Below are 23,274 nucleotides of genomic sequence, written 5' to 3'. Positions count from 1 at the left end.
CTGATCAGTGATGGGAGATATCTGGCCTTTTCTTCGTGACGTATGTATCAGTCAGAGATTTTGTATTAGTGTAGGTCAGGGTTTGTGCTCTGAGTCTGTATTTGTGTTTGGTCGTGTTTGTGTGCTCTGAGTCTGTATTAGTGTAGGTTGGGTTGCTCTGAGACTATTAGTGTACGTCAGGGTTTTTGTGCTCTGAGTCTGTTACTATGACTCTATTAGTTTAGGTTGGGTTTGTGTGCTCTTTTAGTATAGGTCAACTTTTTTGTACTCTGAATCTGCATATGTTTAGGTCAGGTTTTGTTCTCTATTAGTGTTATTCTGTTGTCAGTTGGTCTGTATTAATATAATTCTGTGTCAGTATTTCTGTTAGTGTGCGTCTGTTGTCTTTATTACTGTTAGTTGGTATTTGGCTATATTAATGTTAGCATGCTATTTGTATGAATATTAGTTGTGTGTGTGTGTGTGTTGATGTCAGTGTTTAATCTGTTTTAATGTAGCCGGGGGTCTGTTTCAGTGTTTCATATGTGTTAAATCTGGACTATGTCAGTGATTAATCTGTTTTAATGTAATTGGGGGTCTCTTTCAGTATTCAATATGTATTAGGTTGGCCTGTGTTTAATCTGTATTAATGTAACTCATGCAACTCAGTGTCTATTTCAGTGTTCAGTTTGTATTCATGTAATCCGGGACTGTTGGAGTGTATGTCTGATCTAGCGGACGCCTGAAGGGTTAAAGGAAGTTGGAGCCGCTGCCATGTTTAACCGCTTTGTTGTAGATTTCTTGTAGGTTTCCTGCAGATTTTTTTAAGTGTTGCAATGGAGCCGAGCTGGAGTTCATTTTTATTTCAGGTGAGTGAAACCATTTTAAACGGAATGCGGCGACTTTAAATCGATCTCAAACCGCAAGGCTTGTGTTCGTTGCTTCGCCATATATGAAAACAACACTAATTTGAGGTAAATCTATTCAAGCAAAACAATGGTAGCGTGCTAGCGTGCTAACTAGCTAGCGTGCCAGCTTACACTAGCTTGGCTCGCTACATCAGTCCAGACTCCAGCTGTGAAGTACGGGGCTCTTTCTCATCTGTTTTTCTTCTGTTTGTCAGTTCGTGTCACTCTCTCCTATAAGGCCCGACTCGTGTTACATAGGTTTAGTCCGCTTACATTTATTTGGCAGCGCATATATACTTTTAATGAAGCCCGTCATTGATTAAATAGTCGCATGCTTACAGCGAGGCAGGTCGATAAACAGAAAAAAACATGTTCAAATACAGTAAATAAACGCTTTTCTGAATACTTGGACACACACAGCAAAGCGGTTATCGTGGAACGTGTTTTAAAAGCAACCAACTTTTCTGTGGTCGCTTTAACGAGGCTAATTTTTGCTTCTTATTCTTATTTTCCATTCCACCTTAAACGGTGCTGCGGTTTGGCAGAAACAAGAACGGAAAAGGTAGCTATAACGTTAATTATCACGGGACTTGTGCTAAAATCAAACTTTTTTTCTCGGTCGTTACATTGGGGCTGAAACTGCCTTAAATCTTTCCATTTAATGTGCAACGGCAACTCGGATTATGAAGCCAAACTGCATTGTTTTTTAAAGGTGGAACGGAAAATGTGATTTATCATAGCATGTGTGTTAAACGCAATCGAATTTAGCGTCAACGTTAGCTTATGCGATACAGAAGTTGTCTTCTTTTCGAATTTATCCTTCCACCTTAAATGATGCAGCAGTGTACGTTACATGCTCGCACTCTCAGAATACAAAAACAAGCTCTGTGAAGTTGGTTTACTGGTACGTCACTTAAGGTGGAACAGAAAATTCGAATAAGAATCCATCTTTAGCTTTTTATTCAGCGTTCATCCACGCTGATCTGCCTGTTTACAGTCTCGAAACAGGAGCAGGCTCTGTGTAAATGTGCAGTAGCCTCAGTCTGAGTCTACTTCTCTATGAACTGAACAGAGACTTTGGCGGGTTTGAGATGGAGCCAAAAGTTCCTTCCCTTGACCTCTGCTCGTCAAAAAAAACGAGCATCCACAAGGAATCTGAGCTATGCTCACTTTGCTTCAAACTCTGCTGCTGATTCCCGTGTCCAGCGCCAGCAGCCCTGCCCTTTTACTCTCAGTAACTTCACCACAGTACAGTGGAGCTGCAGAGGACCCTCGCGTGGCGCAGAGCAGTGCACATTGTTTATCATTTCAGATTTGACAGGAATGTAACTAGTTTGTGCTGTTGGTCAAGTTTCTTAAAAAAAAATATATATATATACATACATACAATTATGGTTATAGTTTACTGAAAAGCAGGCTGTGCATTTTTTTTTTCACTCAACATGGCAATATGCAGTGGACCAATGTAATGCAGAAAATAATCAATGTATGGTCTGAAAAGCATATATTTTGTCTCAAAATCGCAAAAGCATTAAAACATATTGTTATTTTATGTAATCACAATAGCAATAAAATATAGTTTTGCCTATTTTGGTCTATTTGGCATTGATTCTTGGATCATTGGATTGTTTGCTGTGGAATAACAAAAGCAACATGTTGATTTGTGAGTGTTATGAGAATCCTTGTAGGGTACAGTAGAAAAAATTTAACTTTGGCTTAGCTTATGAGTTTCAAAATGCATTTCTCTAGAAACAGAACATGAAATGTAGTATTTTGCAAAACAAGTTGTAACAAGCTTCTAAATGTCTGCTCAGTTTTTTTTTATCTGACTATTTTCCTTGGAATACCTTCTAAAATTGCTTGAAATCCAATATCCAAGACATTTAATCACTAAAGGCTGATCCAAATCTTTTAAGCTGGAAACAGGTTTTTGCTTATCAGTACACATCTGGAGAATTCTTTTGCACGGAAGTAGCATAATGTCATGATTCGTGTAACTTCTACTGTTTATGCTTGGTTATGTATATTTATAAAATGTGTCAAAATGTGCAGTTCATAATGACAGAAGAAAATTCTTATGAAGGGATCAGGTTTTGATTTCTGTGGCAGTTGATTAGTGGTTCTGCTTGATTCCATTCTTGTGATGAAGCGTCTGATAAAATGACGTGGTAAGTCACTTGCATTGTTTTGGAGGTGTCAGCATGGCCTTATGCAGCCGGTATCTCTTAATGTGTCTGTAATAAAATAAACACTTAATGAAGTTGGGCGAATTCAGTCTCTGTTCAGTTTCTAAATTGGTTAAATGATAATCTAAGATGGAAAAATTGGAAAAAGTTTAAAGAGACAGTCTAATAACAAGGTTAATGTAGGGTTTACTTGCCCGTTTTTTACATTAACGTGCTGGGCAAAATAATTTCTGTACGGTTATACTGATATTGGTTTTAGCCAGCAATATTGATATTTAGATTTTATTCAACAACTTAAGTCAAATGAATTCTTTACAAAGACACATTATAAACTTAAAATTGATTTGTAAGATTTTTGCTGTTTAATTGATGCAGTGCTGAAATGGTTATTGGTTTCACTGTAAACTACAGTAAAAGAATTCCTGACAGTGATACTCTTTTAATGTTTATTGATCTTTTTTAAAAAATCTCATAAAGTTACAATATCAGCCAAAGTTAGGAAGAGTCACTTAGATACATAAGAATTAACATCTCCAGTACTTTATCCCATGGCTCTCTTCTGTTCTATCATTTTCTCTGGTCTCTATTCTGAAGCCATTATGTCAGTTTTCAGAGAAAATGATAGAACAGAAGAGAGCTACTGGCTAAAGCACTGGTGATGTTCATTTTTATGTAAACAAACAAACCAGTAAATACAATAGACAATGTCAGCAAAATTTATTGAAGAAATGTCCATATATTGTACAATATGTTGACAACGTAATTATTGCGACAGACCTAATTTCGGACAAAAAATAACCCATTCTAATCGGAATTACTACCCTGCCACCTAGTCTATCTTAAATGCCACTATAAATTATTAGTGTCTATGAGTACTACTTGAACTTTTCAGCACAGTTTAGCAATACAGAATCACTGGTAACTTTGGCCACAATAAATGTGAAATTAAAATTTCATACCATTTCATGTATAAAATTGATGTTATTTTGAAAAGAGAAGTATGTGAGACAATATTTGACAATATACATACATACATTCATACATTTTCTTTTACGCTTTTCCATTTTAGGGTCGCGGTAATATTTGACAATATATGTATCATTTTTAATCTTTTAAATGTCTTTCTACACTACATGTGATTTTTCACTTTTATTGGTTGTAGGTGTTGTTGTTAATAATATTATTACTATTATTAGTAGTAGTAGTATCATTATTATTATGGTTTGTAATTTTTGGAATTTGGAATTAAAAAAAAATTTTTTTTTTGCTGACCGCTGAAAAGTTCCAAAAACTGACGTTAATCAAATCTTATTTTTCCCGTAACATTGAAAATGACAGAACTAACTGTATAAGTGGAGGTATATCTGTATTGATTAGTAACATGTACTAGATTAATTATAACATTATTTTTCATTAAAAGATTTCCAAATTTAACCTTTATATAGATCATGTTGGGGAATGATACAGTTTGCTGGATAACTCAAAGCAATAAATAAAACCTCTTTGCAAATGAAAACACACTGTGGGTGTATGGCTGAAGTATCTTGACAACTTGATAAACTGGAATTTCAACCTCACTCCTGAAGCAAGATTAAAATTTAGGGTTTCTGTCCAGTTTTATTTATCACCGTAGATAATGTGTAGGTTTACTGATTTACCACTAATTCAGCATAAACGTGTTGCCATGCATAAATGATCAAATGTTATTTATGTAGACATCACTTGAGCATGTTTCTATGAAGACACACATTGTGGCTAATAACAGCTTACATAACTGGTGGCTACATACAAATATATATATTTAAATACAGCAGTTCTTCCAGATTGTCATAAGAAAACAAGCATATTTGATTTTGATTGTGGAAGTGTAGAATTTGATAAGAATATAAATAAATTCAAACAGAAACTGTTAGTTTATAAAGAGGCTGTAGATAAGCTGTTTTTTTTATTTGTTTGTTTGTTTGTTTGTTTTTTTTCTCTATTAAGCCAAATGCTGGTTACAAGTTAATGATTGGTTTGGCTGTAAACCAAAACGTACCATTCTCTCTTCAGCAGAGCAGAACTACAAGCATGTGCAACAGCACCTCTTAAAGAAACTGTTTACAGTTTGGATGTTATTTGTAGCAAGAAATGGAATGAACAACAAATTTATACAGTTTCCCCAAATTAAAATGGTGTATCTAGAATTTATAAACATCGGCCAGCTCTATTTTGCATGCTCCACTCTTCTTCATCATTACAGATATTGCTGTTCAGCCTTCAAAATGAATTTGAATTTGAATCAGCACAGTGAAGACTCTCAGCAGGCCAGCATGCCACTGGCGCATTCTGAAGAGTCTGGTTGTTCTATAATGCATCAAGCTTTACACACACACACACACACACACACACAAAAAAAACAAAGATCTCACATAATAACATACTTTCACAAGATAACATTTTTACATTAACAACTAAAAAATAATGCCTGTCTGAATCCAGCAGATTTGGCTTATACTAAGCATTTTGCATTTGTTGGCTTATATTTCTGTATTTTAAATGGCAAGCCAGATCTTGGGAATCTGTCTGTAATTAACAAATTTTTGTCCACATACAGTGTAATTTCTGGTTAATATTGCATGTGTTTTTCATAAAAGAGTTTGCTTTTATGGTGCCAGTTATAAAAGTGCATGATTATTTATCTCCTGCACTGTTTTACGAGCAGGCTCCTTCCTCTTATGCCCCTTTCACACACGCATGGTAATCCAGATATGTTCTGGAGTTTACCCGGAGGAGCTGTATGTGTGAATGTGACCACCTGCAACATTCGTCCCGGACCTTATCTGGACATTATCCTCCTCGAGCCCTAGAAAATGTTCTGAGAACGGTGCGGGAAATGTTCCGGAGTTTCTCCTACACGTGCTGTACAAGCCCTGTGCGCCGTGACTAAAGCATGTTTTTCGTCTCCCGCTGTGAGAGCACGCCTGAGGCAGAAGATCTCCCGCTGTGAGCGGCATGTGTGAATGACCACTCCGGGACATCTTCGGACCCAATACTCCGGAGTTTCTCTAGAAATTCTTCGAGTTCATGTGTGAAAGGGGCATAAGTGTACCTGTATCTTGGTGAATGGCATCTGAATGCAAATACCTTTCTCTTTGAGGGCTCTTTTTGCACTAGCATGCACTTTGCTTTTTTGTGCCACAGCCGCAGTATAATCATGGCCGACCCACAGTGTGGTTTCTCCAGTTTTAATCTTTTTTTGCCATGCTTTTCCGAGAACCTTCTCTTTGATGCTGAACTGTAGGAAGTCGACAATGATGGGTCTAGGAAGCATTGGAGGGGGCCATTTCTCTGTCAGAGCTAGGTGTGTTCATTGTATCTGTAAGTCTGGCTTTTGTTAGGAAAAGTTTGTCTTATAACAGCTTCTCTGTGAAATGTGGAACTGAACGGCGCTCCCTGTCTCCAGGGACGCAGAAAATTAATAAATTATTCCTTCTAGACCTGGATTCCAATCATTTAGTATATCTAACTTTGATTTGTGCTTTCTCAGTGTTTGTTGGAGCACATTATTAATTTTTATTTCCAGATCCTCAATCCATGTTATTACTTCATCAATACTCATGTTTTGTTCATGTATTGCTTGGGCATTAGCTGTTAGCGTCTGGTTGATATCTTGTTTTAATTCAGTTCGTCTCTGATTTCCTGTTTAAATTCCTCCTTGAGCCTTCTAAAGTCTGCTTTTAGTTCTGTCTTAAAGTCATCAATTTGCTTACTTATGTTTTTAGACCTACATGAAATGCCTTCATCCCATTCATCTCTGCTTCATCCATTTTGTTACAATTTAAGTCTTCCATCGCATTTCATGCAGCCCTTTACCTTTAAATCTAGCCTCTCCAGGTATTCTGTTGATGAAATTAGTGAATATACTTTGTTGTTTCAAAGTCTGAAGGGGCTAATTATTCAGACTACTGAGAGCTCTACTCCTATGAAACCATCTTATTCAGCCAAACACCGAAAGCCCCTGATGGTTATTTCTCAGTGGAAACGTATTTAAATTTTGTTTTGAAAACCAAAGAATATTTTGTTGGACAGCACTTTGGTTAAATGTGCTTTATAAATAAACTGACATAGACATTGAAAACACATGATGGATAAGGGATTTTGATATGTCCTGCATTTGTTTTTCTCCTTCTACAATATTATGTGTATTATATTAAGCCACAGGTATCACGCCTCAAATAAAATGTACATTGGTTAATGTTTTAATATCTATAAAAATAAACATTTTAATCTAAAGTTGAAAATGTTAACCCAGCATTATATTTATATATATGTATATATATATCAGAGGCGATTGCTCTAAGACTGCAAGGGAAGCTCAGCTTCCCCTAAAATGTCAAAAAATAAGTGATCAAATATATACTGTTGTGTGTACATGTCACTGAATAAATATGCACTACATCGCGCTCAACTTTTGTTCAGAATCAGCTTCTTATCACTGGTAAAGACACAGCTTTCCTCTCAATCATTCCCGTAGTTTCACGGTGCTTTAAACAGTGAGGACGCTGAGCGTCCACAGAGTTCAATAGCAAAGTGCAGCAAAACGAGACGAGTCATTGGATAAATGCTGGGCTTTGTCCCGCCCATGGGACGCTCAGCGTCTCTGGGGGTCTATGGAACAGTGGGCTGGCCCGGACGCTCAGCTTCTGCATGATGATTGGATGATCTGTCTGAGGCTGAATCCCTTTTTGATTGACAGCGAAATGAGCGAATCAGCGATCCTTTGGTGTAGAGATCTTTGGGAGCATTACATTTTCATTCTGTTCTGAGTTGAACCGGAGACTTTCTTAATCCTCTTAGCGGCATTTTCTTTGTTAAAAACAACTAGCAACAAGTCGAGCTTCTATTTCTGGTGGGGTTTTTTTGTAGCTGCTTGTGTTTGGAGACTGACTTCTATCACTCTTTCTGACTTCTATCGCAGTTTCTGTCCCGCGGGTGCTGCTGAGCCCCTCCACCGTCACAAAGCGCACACACAGGGGGACACACTTCACATGGGCCAAGGCCGTTTAAGTAGCCTAGCTCTGCTGGCCATTGAGAGGACACTAGTCGAGTCCCTGGGAAAGACGCCTTGTTGGTACGACAGGGTCACAGATCATTTTCTTGAAAAGGAACAGAGGGTAGAATTTACGACACAAATAAACCGACACATTTTATGATGTAGGCCGAAATTGAGCTTCCCGTCCTTGAAAGACCAGCATCCGACACTGAGATATATATATATATATATATATATATATATATATATATATATATATATATATATATATATATATATATATATATATATATATATATATAAATAAACTTTGTGAATTTATTGGAATTAATATGAAATATTGGATAATTTAACTGGACTGTATCATACACTATCATCAGTGTACCTTTTTCTTTGTTGTCAACAGCAGACAAAGGCATAATACAAATAATAGCTATGACATATGTGATGTCATGGTTGATGCATGTGGCATTCTGCTGTTGAATAAAATGACAAAGTGTAAAAACACTAAAGCTAATGGTCTTCAAAATGTTAAATGAATAATAAGTATTAATTCTTGGTTACAGAAACCCATTGAGGCAAAAATTATAGGTAGCTAGCCTTGGTAAGCTAACATCTTGCTAGCCTGCTAGCCTTGGTAAACTTTTCTGATTTACCAGATTGCAAGCAAATGTGAAATTACAGCTTGATTTAATAGTTTTTTAAATGTTTCAGTGCTATTACTGTCAATACAAATATGAGCTTCGTCAAAACTTACTTGACTTTAGGTAGTTCTTTGGTCCAAATGTGTGCTTTCAGTAGTGGTGAGGGTAGGGTTTTGAGAAATCATCTGGACCTACGCTGTACATGTGATGGAGTGCCTGGGATTGAGGAACAGCTTTGCTATTTAACTGTTTTGGTATCGTATCTAATTATTTTAGCCAAGATTATTCATTCATTCATTCATTATCTGTAACCGCTTATCCAATTCAGGGTCGCGGTGGGTCCAGAGCCTACCTGGAATCATTGGGCGCAAGGCGGGAATACACCCTGGAGGGGGCGCCAGTCCTTCACAGGGCAACACAGACACACACTCACACCTACGGACACTTTTGAGTCGCCAATCCACCTACCAACGTGTGTTTTTGGACTGTGGGAGGAAACCCACGCGGACACGGGGAGAACACACCAACTCCTCACAGACAGTCACCCGGAGCGGGAATCGAACCCACAACCTCCAGGTCCCTGGAGCTGTGTGACTGCGACACTACCTGCTGTGCCACCCTTAGCCAAGATTATGCTTCAGTATATTTTTTACCAAATATATGTAAGTTTTTCACCTTTAGCTTTGAATATTCTCATTAATTCCCCATAATTACCCGTTAATTCTCATGGTAAGTTTCCCAACTTCGAAAATTCCCAGAATTTTGCAACTGTAACCATGGCAAGTAGGAGAGTGCCTGCAGCTGCAGAATAGACGAGCTTTAATGATAGTGTAGTCTTTCTAATTGTATTTGCCCTCTGTTCAGGCCTTGACCCTGGAAACCCTCTTGGGCTATGCACTGTTGACCGCTTTGTCCTCTCAGATATATCAATCCATGTTTTATTTCTGCAAAAGTCCATATAAAATCCTAATCTAGTTAGAAAAAATACTTAACTGCATGAAAAAAACTAGGTTTATATTTCAACAAATAACATAAAATTATCATTATCAAATAGAATAGATTTGAGTTTTTCACAAGAGTTGAATGTATATGTGATGCTGAAATACTGTGACAACCATTAATTTTACAAATTAGTAACTATATAATTTTATGATTTTCTGTGATGCTAAGGGCACAAATGTTTACAATTTATAAATGTGTATGTTATACATAACGAATTACTTACTATGGTAAAATTGTAAACTTACTTAGGTGCTCTATTGTTCTTTGGTGGTGGCATATATAACACATCAGTCAGAACAGCCTGTGCCCTGTGAGGCCAGTCACATGAGGAATTGCTTTCATCGCAGCCAGAGATCACTTTACACACTACAGATTTAGGTCCCGTAGTGGCAGTGTGCTTAGGTGTCTTTTTATGTAGAGTACATTGTCCTTTTGTGCTCGCTGGTGATTTGAGCTGTGTAAAACACATTATGCTGTTAGTTAGACGTATGCCAGTGTTTAATTCTGTTTCTGAAAACACTTTTAACAGTTTACTGCTTGGATGAGCTTGATATTTTTGTCCAATTTCTCAACTGTGGGGTAATGTATCTCCTTCTCCCCTGTTCGTCTGGTTTTTTTTTCTTTCTTTCTGTGCCTCTCACATGATTGCTCATCATTCTGTATCTTTGAGTCTCAGTCAGAGCTTCTAGTTTTCCAAGTTGCACAGATGCTCTTCAAATGAGTCACATTCTATTTCTGATAAAGATTTTACATGGTCAACCTGATTTGTTATTCACTCACTGTCAAGTAATGCTGATTAATTATTTTTACTTCAAGTTTGACATGAACAGTTCTAACAGTTTTTCAGAAGTGCAGCCCTGTTGTTTCAATATTGTGCCATATTGATAATAAATAATGCTGGTTTAGGGCTGGGCAATTAATACAAAAGTAATCGAAATCGATATTCAGAACTTCTAATCAACTTAATCTTGTGTATATAGATTATATTTATGTTCATACTTTGTTTTTTGTTTTTTTATGTCCCCACTGTGTGTTTGTGTACTGTCCCTTTTTAAACCACACTGTCACACTGTAGTCATGTGATTCTGCCCCTATCTGCCACATGGAAGCAACACAGAGGAGAACCTAAATGCTGAGGCCGACAGAGCGGCTCGTACCAAAGAAAATCACAGCATTTGTTTTTTGGACATGTAGTGTTTTGACTTTAATTAAGGTGACTTAAAAAAGGAGTTAAATGTAAACTTTGACAAGGGGGAAAAAATAAACAAATCACAATCAAACACCATATATGAACAGTGTTCAAAAAACAAGAGAGGAACAAGCTCCCAGCAACATTAGGGAAAAAAATATCCCAAGTTTTATACTGGCATATACTGGAGTCACTGAACTATGAGGATAAAAAATACAAAAACAAAATAATTGTTCATTAATCGTGATCGTGGTAAAATGTAAAATTAATCATGATATTGATTTTTGCGCTCATATCACCCAGCACTTTTCTGATTTTCTGATTTCTGCTTGCATAGTAGGGGTGGCCAATATGACCTTAAAATAATATCACGATATTTTAGGGAATTTTCACGATAACGATATCTTTGGTGATATGATAAAACAATGAAAAATACTTTTTTTTTTAATTTCAAGAACACTACTAAAACAATAAAAATGTTATATTGATATTAATTATATGAAATACATGTAATAAATATTAAAAGTATTAAGTGGTTTGATTTATTAAAAAGTTTTATTTTATTACAAATGTAATTTCAGTCATTCAGAGCCACTTTTCACAGTACTTCACTGTGCCTAAACAACTCATGTAAAGAACATATTATGGCTAATTGCATTGCGTCGTTAGGAAAACATGTTAGAATATCACGATATTGACCTTTTTAAAAAATTATGACGATATAATTGCGACAATACGATATGGCACAGACCTATTACATAGTATTAAATTAGATGCCATTGCACTAAGCAATACATTTCAAAATTTAACAATAAACCTTTTAAGGTATTCATGGGTTTCAGGAGACATTGCAGATGAGAGTAGCCGCCATACTGGGGAACTACATTACTCAAATTGATATTTACATTGTTTTATTGTTTCTGTCAACATTTTTAGTCCTTGTTTATATGTTAGAAATAAAGAAATATAAGAATGAATCCTTGGCAAATTTATCTGAATCACATTTGTAAAGAGAGCTCTGTTTGTCTCGGTAGAGGAGCCAGGTCACAAAGTAGCAACATCTTCCCTACATCACACGTGCACATCACAGATAATAAAACTAATAATACAGACAGTAATTAGATGTTCATTTGACAGGGAAACATGAATCTATGAATCTACACTAAAATTGTTAGACATGCAGCGCAGTTCTTGAGTGCACAAATCGTTAATTTATGACTAACTGTGCCCTACAGAGTGTGTAGGGAAACATTTGGGATTCAGTTTCAAATTGACAGATCACACACACTTTTAGACATGGAGAACTACTGTGTTTGACTTTATTAAGCCAAACCAGAGGAATCATTTAGACGGATTTGTTAAAAAATTTTCTCCAAGAATCTGTTCCCCTCTCAGAGCACAGGGACAGCGGGATCTGATTATTTACTTCTAAACGGGAAAAATACTGAGACAAAGTAATGTGTGGTTTGTGTCTGCAGTCTCTCCCATGTTAAAACAAAACACAAGTGAAATAAGACGATTACTGAAGCGTATATATGTGATCTATGTATGAATAGTTCACTTAGCTCCTGACAGAAGAGCAGAGAAATGCATTAGAGTCTGATGTGCTAACAGCTTTGTATTAGATCCTATGACGAAAATGCTAAAACGGCTAACCGAATTTTTGTTCTTTTTGGCTTATTATACAACACATTATCACTCTAACCCATGAATATTAGCTCATAATAAGTTAAAAACTAATTCTGCTATCAAATGTTCTCGTCTGAAACGCAGCAGAGGCATCAGAATACATTAGTTGGAAATTTATACAAATGTGGGAAATGTGTGGTAATTTTAACCATATGTTGGGAATGTGTTAATTGATCTGCATGTAGATGAAAAGCTATGACTGAAATATTTGTATGCACATAATTACAGGTGCATCTCTGTAAATTAGAAGATCATCAAAAAATTTCTTAATTTGAGAAATTAAGTTCAAAAATTGAAACGTGTATATAGATTCATTAGAAACAGAGCGATCTATTTAAAGTGTTTGTATATTTTAATGTTGATGATTATGGCTTACAACCAATGAAAACCCAAAAGTAATTGTCTCAGTAAATTAGAATAATCAACACAGAACACCTGCCAAGGTTTCCTAAGCCTTTAAAATGGTCCCTTAGTCTTGTTCAGTAGGCTACACAATCATGGGTAAGACGGCTAACTTGGCAGATGTCCAGAAGGCAGTCATCGACACCCTCCTGCTGTATCTAAGCATATTAAAGGAAAGTTGAGTAGAAGTAAAAAGTATCAAGAAAAGGCCATTCAAAATTTTGAGGGAGATTCACAAGGATTGGACAGCTGCTGGTGTCCGCGCTTCAAGAGCCACCACATACAGTCTTATCCAGGATATGGGCCACAAAGTCAAAAGTAAATTTTGCATTTCATTTGGAAATCAGGAGGAACACAATCCAAGCTACTTGAGTCTAGTGTGAAGTTTCCACAATCAGTGATGGTTTGGGGAGCCATGTCATCTGCTGGTTTCGGTCCACTGTGTTATATCAAGTCCAAAGTCAGCGCAGCCGTCTAACAGGACATTTTAGAGCACTTCATCTATCCCTCTGCTGGCAAGCTTTATGGAGATGTGGATTTCATTTTCCAGCAGGACTTGGCACATGTCTATACTGCCGGAAGTACCAATACCTGGTTTAATAACCACAGTATCACTGTGCTTGATTGGCTGTACTAAAAAAACATTTTTATATTCTTATATTCTAATTTTCTGAGATAAAGACTCTTAGACATTTTTTTTTCTCTTAGACTCTTATATTTGAACATAACATACAGTTTGCTTTGCCAGTGTGCCACAGCCATTACAGCTTGCAGTATGTCTTTTTTATAAATCAGTTGTATGCAAATGCTGAGAAGATTAAAAATCAAATTTAGAATATAATTTAAGAATGTATTATTATTGAGGAATCTGGTGTTCATGTCTTTTTATCTTCTTATTTCCAGCAGGCAAATGAAGCGCTCCATCACCAGCACCAGGTGGGTCAGAACAGCCTGCTGCCCCTGCTTAACTCTGGGGCTGAACCACAAGACCAGAAGCCTGTGTTGCCTATCCCACTGGACCAGAAGCCCCCAGTTATTTCCAGCGAGCTCCTCAAAGACAATGTGCCCAGTGGTGCTGGTGGAGGTGGTGGGGGAGGAGGAGGTGGGGGTGGAGGGGGTCAGGTAGTGATCAAGAAAGAGCCCAAATCCAAGACCCCCTTTATTTGTGGCTACTGTAACAAGGCCTTCCGGGACAGTTACCACCTACGACGGCATGAGTCCTGCCACACGGGCATCAAGATGGTGTCACGACCCAAGAAGACACCAACAGCGCCAACCATGGTACCTCTTATCTCCACGGTGCCAAGGGACAACAATGGCAACCCCTCTTATGTCTCCACAGTGGCGGGCATCCTAACAACAGCCACCACCTCTGCCTCTACAACAGTTGGTATAATGTCTGCCCTGCCCCAGCAGCAGCAGCCTAGTGTGCCTAAGAAACCTCCCAAGCCGGTAAAGAAGAACCATGGCTGTGAGATGTGTGGTAAAGCCTTCAGAGATGTTTACCATCTAAACCGGCACAAGCTGTCGCACTCGGACGAAAAGCCGTTTGAGTGTCCCATTTGCCACCAGCGCTTCAAGAGAAAGGACCGCATGACGTACCATGTGCGCTCACATGACGGGGGTGTGCATAAACCTTACATTTGCTCTGTGTGCGGGAAGGGCTTCTCCAGGTGGGTGGAGCAAGTGATCCCTGGGTTTGGAAAATTCAAAACCTGTCTGTTACGCTGACCTGATACAAGAGATTATGATTATGACAATAATCATAAAGTGGTGTCATCTTCACTGCATAAAGGTTTGAGATTGTAACAGTCTGAGTGGGTCTCTGTTTGTGGTTTTTGTGAGACATTTTCTGATATTTAATTAATTAATTAATTAAATGTAAATACTACCTGTATTTTGGTGATTCACTTGTAATTTGTAATTAATTAAAAACATGCTTGCCAGATCTAAGGTGGCATCATACTTAACTAAGCTCTTCTGCAAATTTATGTACGTGCATCTGTCTCTTTTTGCATTTTAATGCTTCTGAGCTCAAGAGAAAAACAGCATCCCAATGTGTCATTGACTTCTTTCTTTTCTTCTCCATTTTCCTCTATAGGCCGGATCATCTCAGCTGTCACGTTAAGCACGTTCACTCCACAGAAAGACCATTTAAATGCCAAGTAACGGTAAGAAGCTTCGTCTCTCTTACTGTCAGGCTTTTGACGTATTGGGCATCTGTAGCAAGCTTTGGTGTTCAGTTTGACCTGTTTGTATCACTGATTACATTGGTACCACTTTAGAATAAGATTAAACTTTTGAAGGTCTACAAATGGTTTTAAATAATTAATAATCAGTTAAGACATACACAGAAAGGGCAAGAGTGACCTGTTTTTTGCCAAATAGTGAACCCACACCTGTCTACACCAGTTGTGGGTGAACTATGGCCTGCAGGCTATATACAGTTAGGCTGTTTTATATGCCCTCTGAGTATTTACAAAATTGTCCTAAAACTGCATTAATTTCACCTTTTTCCTGCAATATCCTGCATTAGATTGAGTGCGTCAAACACTACTGATCTCTGTTAAGCAGAGTCTATTAGGTCTACAGATATTCGTTTGTCACATTTTGGCAATAAGTTGAGTGCTAGTACCCCTCTGGAGTCACCAATCACGCCAGTGTGATCTAACCACTTGTCTGGTTTAAGAGGTCACACATAAACTGTTAACTTTTGTTGAAAGTGCTGCTTTAAATGGTGTATTGTTTTTGTTTAGACAGTGATACACCAATCTAAAACAAAGATTAAAAAAAAAAATTACATTACAAAATCACATTCATGCATAAACATTCACATAATTAAATGAGTCTGGTGTTTCATTTATATTCAAAAATTCATCATTTATTCATTTTATTTGAAACAAATAAAGGTTTGAATGTGCTGACTCTGTCAGGGAGAGTGCAGCAGGGAGGGGAGGGGGATCTGAGTGGGTGAGTAAGGGAGAGTGAGAGCGAGCGGTAGAGTCTGACACACAAAAAAAGGGTGACCAACACCACTTAGAGTGATCAAAAACGCTGTTCCCACTAAAACTGAATAAGGTAGGTAGGCAATCTTTACTTCTTATGTAAAGAACCTCATGAGGTTTCACATGAAATTTATGTATATTGGCTCCCCCTCCCCATAACCCCCACCTCTCCGCCTGCCTGTCTAATTTCAATTCCCAGTGTGGCGCTTGAGCTGAAAAGTTTGCCCATCCTTGACCTACATTGTTAAATCTCAGAACTTGCCAGATACTGACCTTACTTTTTCTCCAGCAGTCAACAGTAACCCTGTGAGCGTCATCACATATTTGTTAACAAGTTTAACCATTTAATGAACTAACATTTACATTACATTTACATTTATGCATTTGGCAGACGCTTTTATCCAAAGGGACTTACAAAAGAGGATCTAACATTCAAACTAGAGCACAATTTATACAAAATACCTTACATTAAGTGCAATATGCCAGGAAGTAATAAGTGCTTTAAAGAAAGACATTCAGTGCAAGAGATACTCTCGGAAGAGCTGGGTCTTCAAGGATTTCTTGAATGCGGAGAGGGTTTCTGTTGCTCTGATAGTGCTTGGAAGCTCGTTCCACCAGCGTGGTATCAGAGATGAGAATAGCCTCGACTGACCTGTACGGGGGGTTGGTCGTGTTAGTTGGCGCTCCTTTGAGGAACGGAGAGGGCGGGCGCTAACGTATGGTTTTAAGAGTCGATTGAGGTAGATGGGAGCAGAACCAGTGAATACTCTGAAGGCCATCATTAGTGACTTAAATTTGATGCGAGCAGCTAAGGGTAGCCAATGCAGCTCAACTAATAGGGGCGTGACATGTGCTCTTTTAGGCTGGTTGAAAACCAGGCGTGCTGCAGCATTCTGGATCATCTGTAGCGGTCTCACAGCACAGGCCGGAAGACCTGTCAGGAGGGCGTTGCAATAATCTAGACGGGAGATTACTAACGTCTGAACAAGGAGCTGTGTTGCATGTTGAGTTAGGTATGGCCTAATCTTCCTTATGTTGAATAGGGAGAAGCGGCACGATCGAGCTACAGCGGTAACGTGATCTGCGAAGGTCAGCTGGTCATCAACCATGACACCCAGGTTTCTTACAACCTTGGTGGGAGCCACTGATAGGGACTCTAGCTTGATGCTGATGTTGTGGAGAATAGCTTGCTTGCCTGGGAGGACCAGTAGTTCAGTTTTGGATAAATTCAGTTGGAGGTGATGTTCCTTCATCCACCAACAGAGTGACAATTAACCACCAACAGGTTGACTTTTTATACATTAATAATAATGTGGTCTGCCTTAACATGTGAAATAACTAAATTCACATTCTGAGGATTATTCTTTGCCTTGATATGTTCAGCAAGTTCTTTGACACTTTCTGTATTAGACAATAAAGTTGTTATTGTTGCCCTTTCTATCTCAGTGGTACAAATGATTATTAATAAACTGTAAGGTACAGTGTATGGTACAACATTATTTATAACGTAATAAGTGGGATTTTAAACTATTAAATATAAGAAACTTATAGCCATTTATTTATTTATTGTAAATATAAATTTACTGACACCAGTGTCATATTAAGTGTGTTGTTACTGTTTCTGGCACTGACGCTGATTTTTTAAAATTGACCAACGACACGTTCAGGTGTAGTTCAGGTGCGCAATAGGGGTCGCATCTCTGCCAACAATAGCTGCGTTCCAAAGCCTAGGCTCTGGCTGAGATAGAACGTGTCCTTGATAGGACTGTCCTATGAAGACTCCTTCTAAATAACTTGGGTCACACAGATTGAACAGACTAAGGAGGCTTTGTCGTGACATCACTGGGATGGTTTTATCTCCCTCAGAGCATTAGTTAAAACAGATTGACTTTGCTTATTAATAGTATCCTGCAATGTAATACTATTTTTAAAATGTTATTAAAACTGACACGTGCAATCAGCATTGAGTTTGCATCTGCTCAAACACTCAAACGTCTTTAAACGTTTACATTTCTACTGGGATTAAAAATAATATACTACTAAATAAAATGTATGCTAGATATGGTTCTGTATTATGCCAGTAAGCTTATTGACAAAATATGGTGTAGAGACTAATATTTTAATGAATCAATTATTTTACACTTTACAAACAAACATTCTGCCGCAGCTTAGGCTTTGGAATGCAGCTAATGCCCCTGCCTCAAGTCAGTGTCATGTGATGGCACATATTCCGCCTAACCAGGCGATCAATCACCAGCAAATAACGTGACTTGATGCATTGTTTGGGTTTGGTCAGCGCATGCCTTAGGTCACATCTAAATTGAAAAAACAAGAGAATGCATACGACAGGTAGACATAAATGGGAAAAATGTAGGAGAGAAGGCATTGGCATAATTTTGACCCTTATAGGACTTCATATATTTAAGCTCACATTTATTTTTAAAAGGCATGACTTAAATAGTTGCCATATAACAGCGCATGTGCATTATGCCTGAGAAATCCTGTTTGAGCATTCTGACCTGGCTTTCCGTCTTTATTGTTGTGGTACGTTTGCTTGGCCACTGGACGTTGCTTTGACTAATGACCTAGTGCAGTGTTCAGGATTAAGGATGTGTGGTTAGGTAGGTGAATTACATTAACATGGACAGACAGACAGACTGGTGAAATTCACTACTTCCTCTTAATCTTTTGCGTTTGAAGATTAATTATATATTTTGTCTTTTGTTAATACAGTGGTAACATAGTTATTATATAGGTATCAGCAGGTGCCTATATAATTTATACAATTCCGTGACAGGGTTTAAAGACTACAAGATAATTTTTGCTAGTATTGCTGTATCTCTTTTTCAAGCATAGATGTAAGATTCACTGTTAGTGCTGACAAAATTGCTTGTCCTCTGTTGGTGACAGGCCTGCACGTCTGCTTTCGCTACCAAAGACCGTCTTCGCTCACACATGATCCGCCATGAGGGCAAAGTCACCTGCAACATATGCGGCAAGATGCTGAGCGCTGCCTACATCACCAGCCACCTGAAAACCCATGGCCAAGCCGGGTTCACCACCCCATGTAACAAAGGTACGCCAGCCCTCGCCCCTAACTCCTCCTCTACCACCTCCTCCTGGCCTCCGCTCGCCCCAGCCGCAACAAACCAGGACGCATCACACTGATACACACTCAGGTGGGCATCTTCGTTTGCCACTGTGTCGTCACACCTGCAGGGAGCTACTCCCTCGGTCTCCTCCTTTTGCCTCAACCCCACTACTGAAAGCTCACTGCTCATTGTGGTCACTGCCACTTGAAGGGTTTTCTGATCGCGTATACAGTGCTCAAGTGCTAAAGGAGGTCTTCCCTAATTATTTTATCATATTCACAGTATCATTTATATTCATTTATATTATTATTTTATGATCAAGTCCAATTTGATTACAGCCCAGTCTCCTTTGTTAAGCTGAAGTACATGTTACTGTCATTCAAACATTTCACAAACTATCATTAATATCTTCATAAGAATCAGATAATAAAGACTCTAAAAATTTGCTTACTTGTTCTTTAACTTGCTCTACTAATAGAGCACACTGATTTAGGTCAAACAAATGCATTAGCGCACAGCCATCTTTTCATGAAACTGTAATAGAGATAGGCCAAAAAAATTAAATTTTCTAATATTTTCAGTGTGTAAATCGGCCACTACAGATCCTGTGCGATTATTTCTAATCTGAATTGTACGTTTTCATTAGTATTAGGGCATGTTTGTTTTTATATTGTTGTTTTGTCTGTGTATGTGAGAGAGAAGATTGGTACATTAAATCTTACATTTTCTGTGAAGAGCAATGCTTTGTATGTAAGAATACATTTCTGTGTCGTTTTGATCATCTCGACATGATTTATGACGTAGCCTTGATCTCAAATCTCTAATTATTCTTTTCTTTATTTTATCTTTATTTTCCTTTCAGACACTAACAATGTGTGCAACTCTGCCTCGGGCACACCAGTCACTGCCTCGGCCGCTGCCAGCACTACAACAATGAACCGTGGCACAGTGAGCAACCCAGTCACCATCGCCTCAAACACAGTCAACATTACTGCTCCAGTCAGCCTGCAGCATCCAGTCACCATCACCGGACCAGTCAACATTGCCTCTGTCAATATACCAGCCACAGCGCCTATGAACATCGCCCATCCAGTGGCCATCACCACGCCCATGCCCATGAACATCACAGGCCCTCTGAACATCGCTATGAGGCCTATGGAGAGCATGCCGTTTCTCTCCCAGGTCCTGCCTTCTTCCCCACCCTGGTAGAACCAGACATCCCCACATACATATCCAACCCTCATGTTTTATTTTAAAACGTTGTCTCCTGTTCCAGTCTTCCTTCAGTAGCATGGTTCCTGTGTGAAGGAAGAAAAAGACATGAGATAGAAACTACAAGCTAGTGTGGACAGACTGCAGCAGCAACAAAAGTGAAGATCTAATAGATGTTAGATGGTACTCTGATTATCCTTATATTTTTGGTTGTAGGGTAAACAGGCCTAGACCATCTAGAGAGTAGTGAAGTTGCTTGAGGACGGAAAAAAAATAGTTCATGCATGAAGTGAAAGCCTGACATGCTGTACGTTGGTGATTTCACTTTGATAGTGCCAGGAAATCTCTGCCAGTAGCCATCTGATGAGGAGCAAATTACTCCTTCAGATAGTGTGTGTGTGTGTGACTGGTATTAATGATTTTATGAACTGTGAGGACTTTATTTTTTTTATTTTTTTTTTAGCTTGCTCATCAGTATTCCCTAGTTTTATGCATTGAGTCGTGTACTACAAAAGGGACAGAGACTTCCATTTATGGAAGATGGTTATTATAATTATTTTTTTAACAATACTATCTACGTATGGAAAGCTGATCTGAGGCCAAGTGGTTTTACTGTCTATGTATGCCACTTAAAACTGTAGCTGTATTCTAGTTTTAAGTCATTTCTAGAGATGGTCATTCCTAGTAGAAGAAAAATCGTACTGTTTCTAATATCTGGGAAATCATTCTGCTTATTGGGTGTTGGACATTATTACAGTAGCAGTTTGAATCAAGTCTTGCACTGAACTTGTCTGATTGGTGATATTTTAATGGCAGTATTATTATTATTATTAGAATTGAGCTAACTGGGAATGGTCCTCTACAGACTCAGTCTTGTTGTCAGCAAGAATTCTTTACTGTTACTGCTATAAGGATATGAGGGTTATACTCCCTTGGCTTCACAGTCTTTGCTGAGAGCAACTCATGCATTTGACACTCATGGAAATAGGACATTTTTGTTTACGTAATACACTAAATGGTTGTCTCCTAATTTACTGAAATAATCCCTTGAAAGTTACTCTAGCAAAAATAATTATTATTTGAATGTGGCAAAATGTGTAAGGTTCAGGTTTTTCTTTTGATTTTAACAAGGTTAAACCAAAACTGCCATCTGTTGTTCAGGGTTTGTTGGGTTGGTGATTATCCATGACACTGATATCTGTTCCAAATGACTGTAGAAAGTTAGTAATTAACCAAGACAAAGTATTTCATCCATTATGGATGGTAAAAGCAATATCTAGGCTGAACTGCTAACCCATTCTCTTCCTTTCTGACTTCATTTGCAAAGTTGCCCTCCTCTTCATTCTGTGCTCTGTGGTTTGAGGGTGAGTCGGGACAAATATCAGAATCAGCTGAATGTGCCCCTATTTTAATAGTCGTGGCTATGTTATAATAAGGAGATATGTGTGCATTTGAGGCTCGCATATTGTATTCTATTAACTAAGGCTCTGTTAGACAGCAGGATATATGTCCAAATAAGATCTTTATTGACCTGATTGATCTCAGAACGTTCTGCTGATGATATTCAGCTCCTTTACTATATTGTTGTCAGCACATGTGGTCAAAACTGGAACTGTAGTTAGATTCAGAGGAGCGTAATTATTTAAAAAAAAATTCAAATATGTGATTGAAAAAAAAAAATCAAGCCTAAAACCATATGTTTGGAATTTATTTGTTATTAAGCTGTCTCCCCATTTCAACATGTAGAAATTCCATACATTGCATGAACTTCCCATTGAGGAATCTGTTGCATCTGAAACAATATCCTTTTTTTCTGTCTGTCAGAATATTGCCCTGTTTAACGTGGCACATCTTATTCTGGCTAAACTTTGAAAACTGGAATTTAAGGAATGAACTGTTTAAAATCATTACAGAACATTTGGGTTTGGAGTGTGCTTGTTCTAAATGTTTGTCCATCCACAGTGGCATTACCTCTGTGCCTGATATAAAAATGTCTGAAAATGCCACAACAGAATATGTGAGGTCTTTTGTGAAGATGTAAGAGCTGTATTGATTTGGAAAATTTCACATTTGAAGAATTAAGATTTTTTCATTAGATTTTTATTAAAATATTGTGTTCTTTTTCTTTTTTTTATGCCTTATGCACCCACATCATATTCTAAAGAAACCTGTTTGATAATTAGCGAGGGATAACATTATTTTCCTGTTTGGATTGGAGAATGAAATTGTAGTTCAGTCCTTTTAAATTTTTTTTTTAATGAATTGGCAAAACCATGTGAATGCCAGTGAATGTATATCTTTGTATAATATATTTAGCTCAGAGGATGTGGTAGTTATGTTAGACATGTGCAAGGAAAAACATCAAGTAAAATAACCTTTTATAAAACTTTTTGTATTAGAACATTAACATTGATAATTTTGTATATATGAAGACTAGGCTTTTTTGGTTAGCAGAAAGGTAAAACATTCCTACATTTTTTAAATGTATGTATGTCAAGAACAATTATGTAAACACGATGCGCAATGTTTTATGTGCCTTTTATTTGGGTTGTCTAAATAAAAGAAAATTGTAAGATATGGATGTAGGTCATCCTTGCCCATGAATCTGATCTAAACTGGTGGTGGTATTGCACAGAGACAGGTGGTTGGTTTTATATTCATTTTTACTTAAAAATACAGTGCTTCACGTTTTTTATGTCCATCTATCTTTTATCTTCCTGCAAATGGCAAGGACTGAGGATGAATATTCTAAATTGTATTACCTTTGCACTGTAATATGTGGGGCTGATTTTAGGTCCCAGTTGTCATTAAAGAATGAAGGATTACAGAAGACATTTTCATTCTGGATACATGGTAATGTTATTGAAGTCTAAATTAGAGTCAAGTATTTTGGGTTCCATTGGCATTTTTTTTTCTTCCTGCATTTCTATA

At 37.8% G+C, this 23,274-nt stretch overlaps 2 protein-coding genes across 3 annotated transcripts; one reads left to right on the top strand and one right to left on the bottom strand.

The window, feature by feature from the left end:
• The first annotated feature begins 776 nt into the window (after window positions 1-776).
• Window positions 777-23,115, top strand: vezf1b (vascular endothelial zinc finger 1b). 2 transcript variants are annotated; one of them, XM_066664861.1, is made up of 5 exons: window positions 777-848; window positions 13,938-14,707; window positions 15,136-15,205; window positions 18,950-19,115; window positions 19,994-23,115. In XM_066664861.1, exons 1-5 carry the CDS (start codon window positions 816-818, stop codon window positions 20,338-20,340), a joined length of 1,386 nt encoding a protein of 461 aa, XP_066520958.1. In that variant the 5' UTR covers window positions 777-815; the 3' UTR covers window positions 20,341-23,115. The 2 variants fall into 2 exon arrangements, with proteins under 2 accessions (XP_066520958.1, XP_066520966.1); XM_066664869.1 differs by having other exon boundaries at window positions 18,950-19,218; window positions 19,994-20,114.
• On the bottom strand, window positions 16,337-17,292 carry LOC136699517 (uncharacterized). The gene has a single exon (XM_066674289.1). The coding sequence runs from the start codon at window positions 17,290-17,292 to the stop codon at window positions 16,555-16,557; it is 738 nt and encodes a 245-aa protein (XP_066530386.1). The 3' UTR covers window positions 16,337-16,554.
• Window positions 23,116-23,274: the final 159 nt, after the last annotated feature.

This window comes from Hoplias malabaricus, chromosome 1, assembly GCF_029633855.1.
Source record: "Hoplias malabaricus isolate fHopMal1 chromosome 1, fHopMal1.hap1, whole genome shotgun sequence".
NCBI lineage: Eukaryota > Metazoa > Chordata > Actinopteri > Characiformes > Erythrinidae > Hoplias > Hoplias malabaricus.
Note: the sequence above shows the minus strand (reverse complement) of the source record. Positions and strands in the feature narration are given on the sequence as shown.

Excerpts from the sequence above, each read along its gene's own strand:
- vezf1b (XM_066664861.1), top strand. The coding sequence starts at position 816 with ATGGAGCCGAGCTGGAGTTCATTTTTATTTCAG. Across the intron at positions 849-13,937 it reads GGAGTTCATTTTTATTTCAG|CAGGCAAATGAAGCGCTCCA; the intron begins GTGAGTGAAACC and ends TCTTATTTCCAG. Across the intron at positions 19,116-19,993 it reads CACCACCCCATGTAACAAAG|ACACTAACAATGTGTGCAAC; the intron begins GTACGCCAGCCC and ends TTTTCCTTTCAG.
- LOC136699517 (XM_066674289.1), bottom strand. The coding sequence starts at position 17,292 with ATGAAGGAACATCACCTCCAACTGAATTTATCCAAAACTGAACTACTG.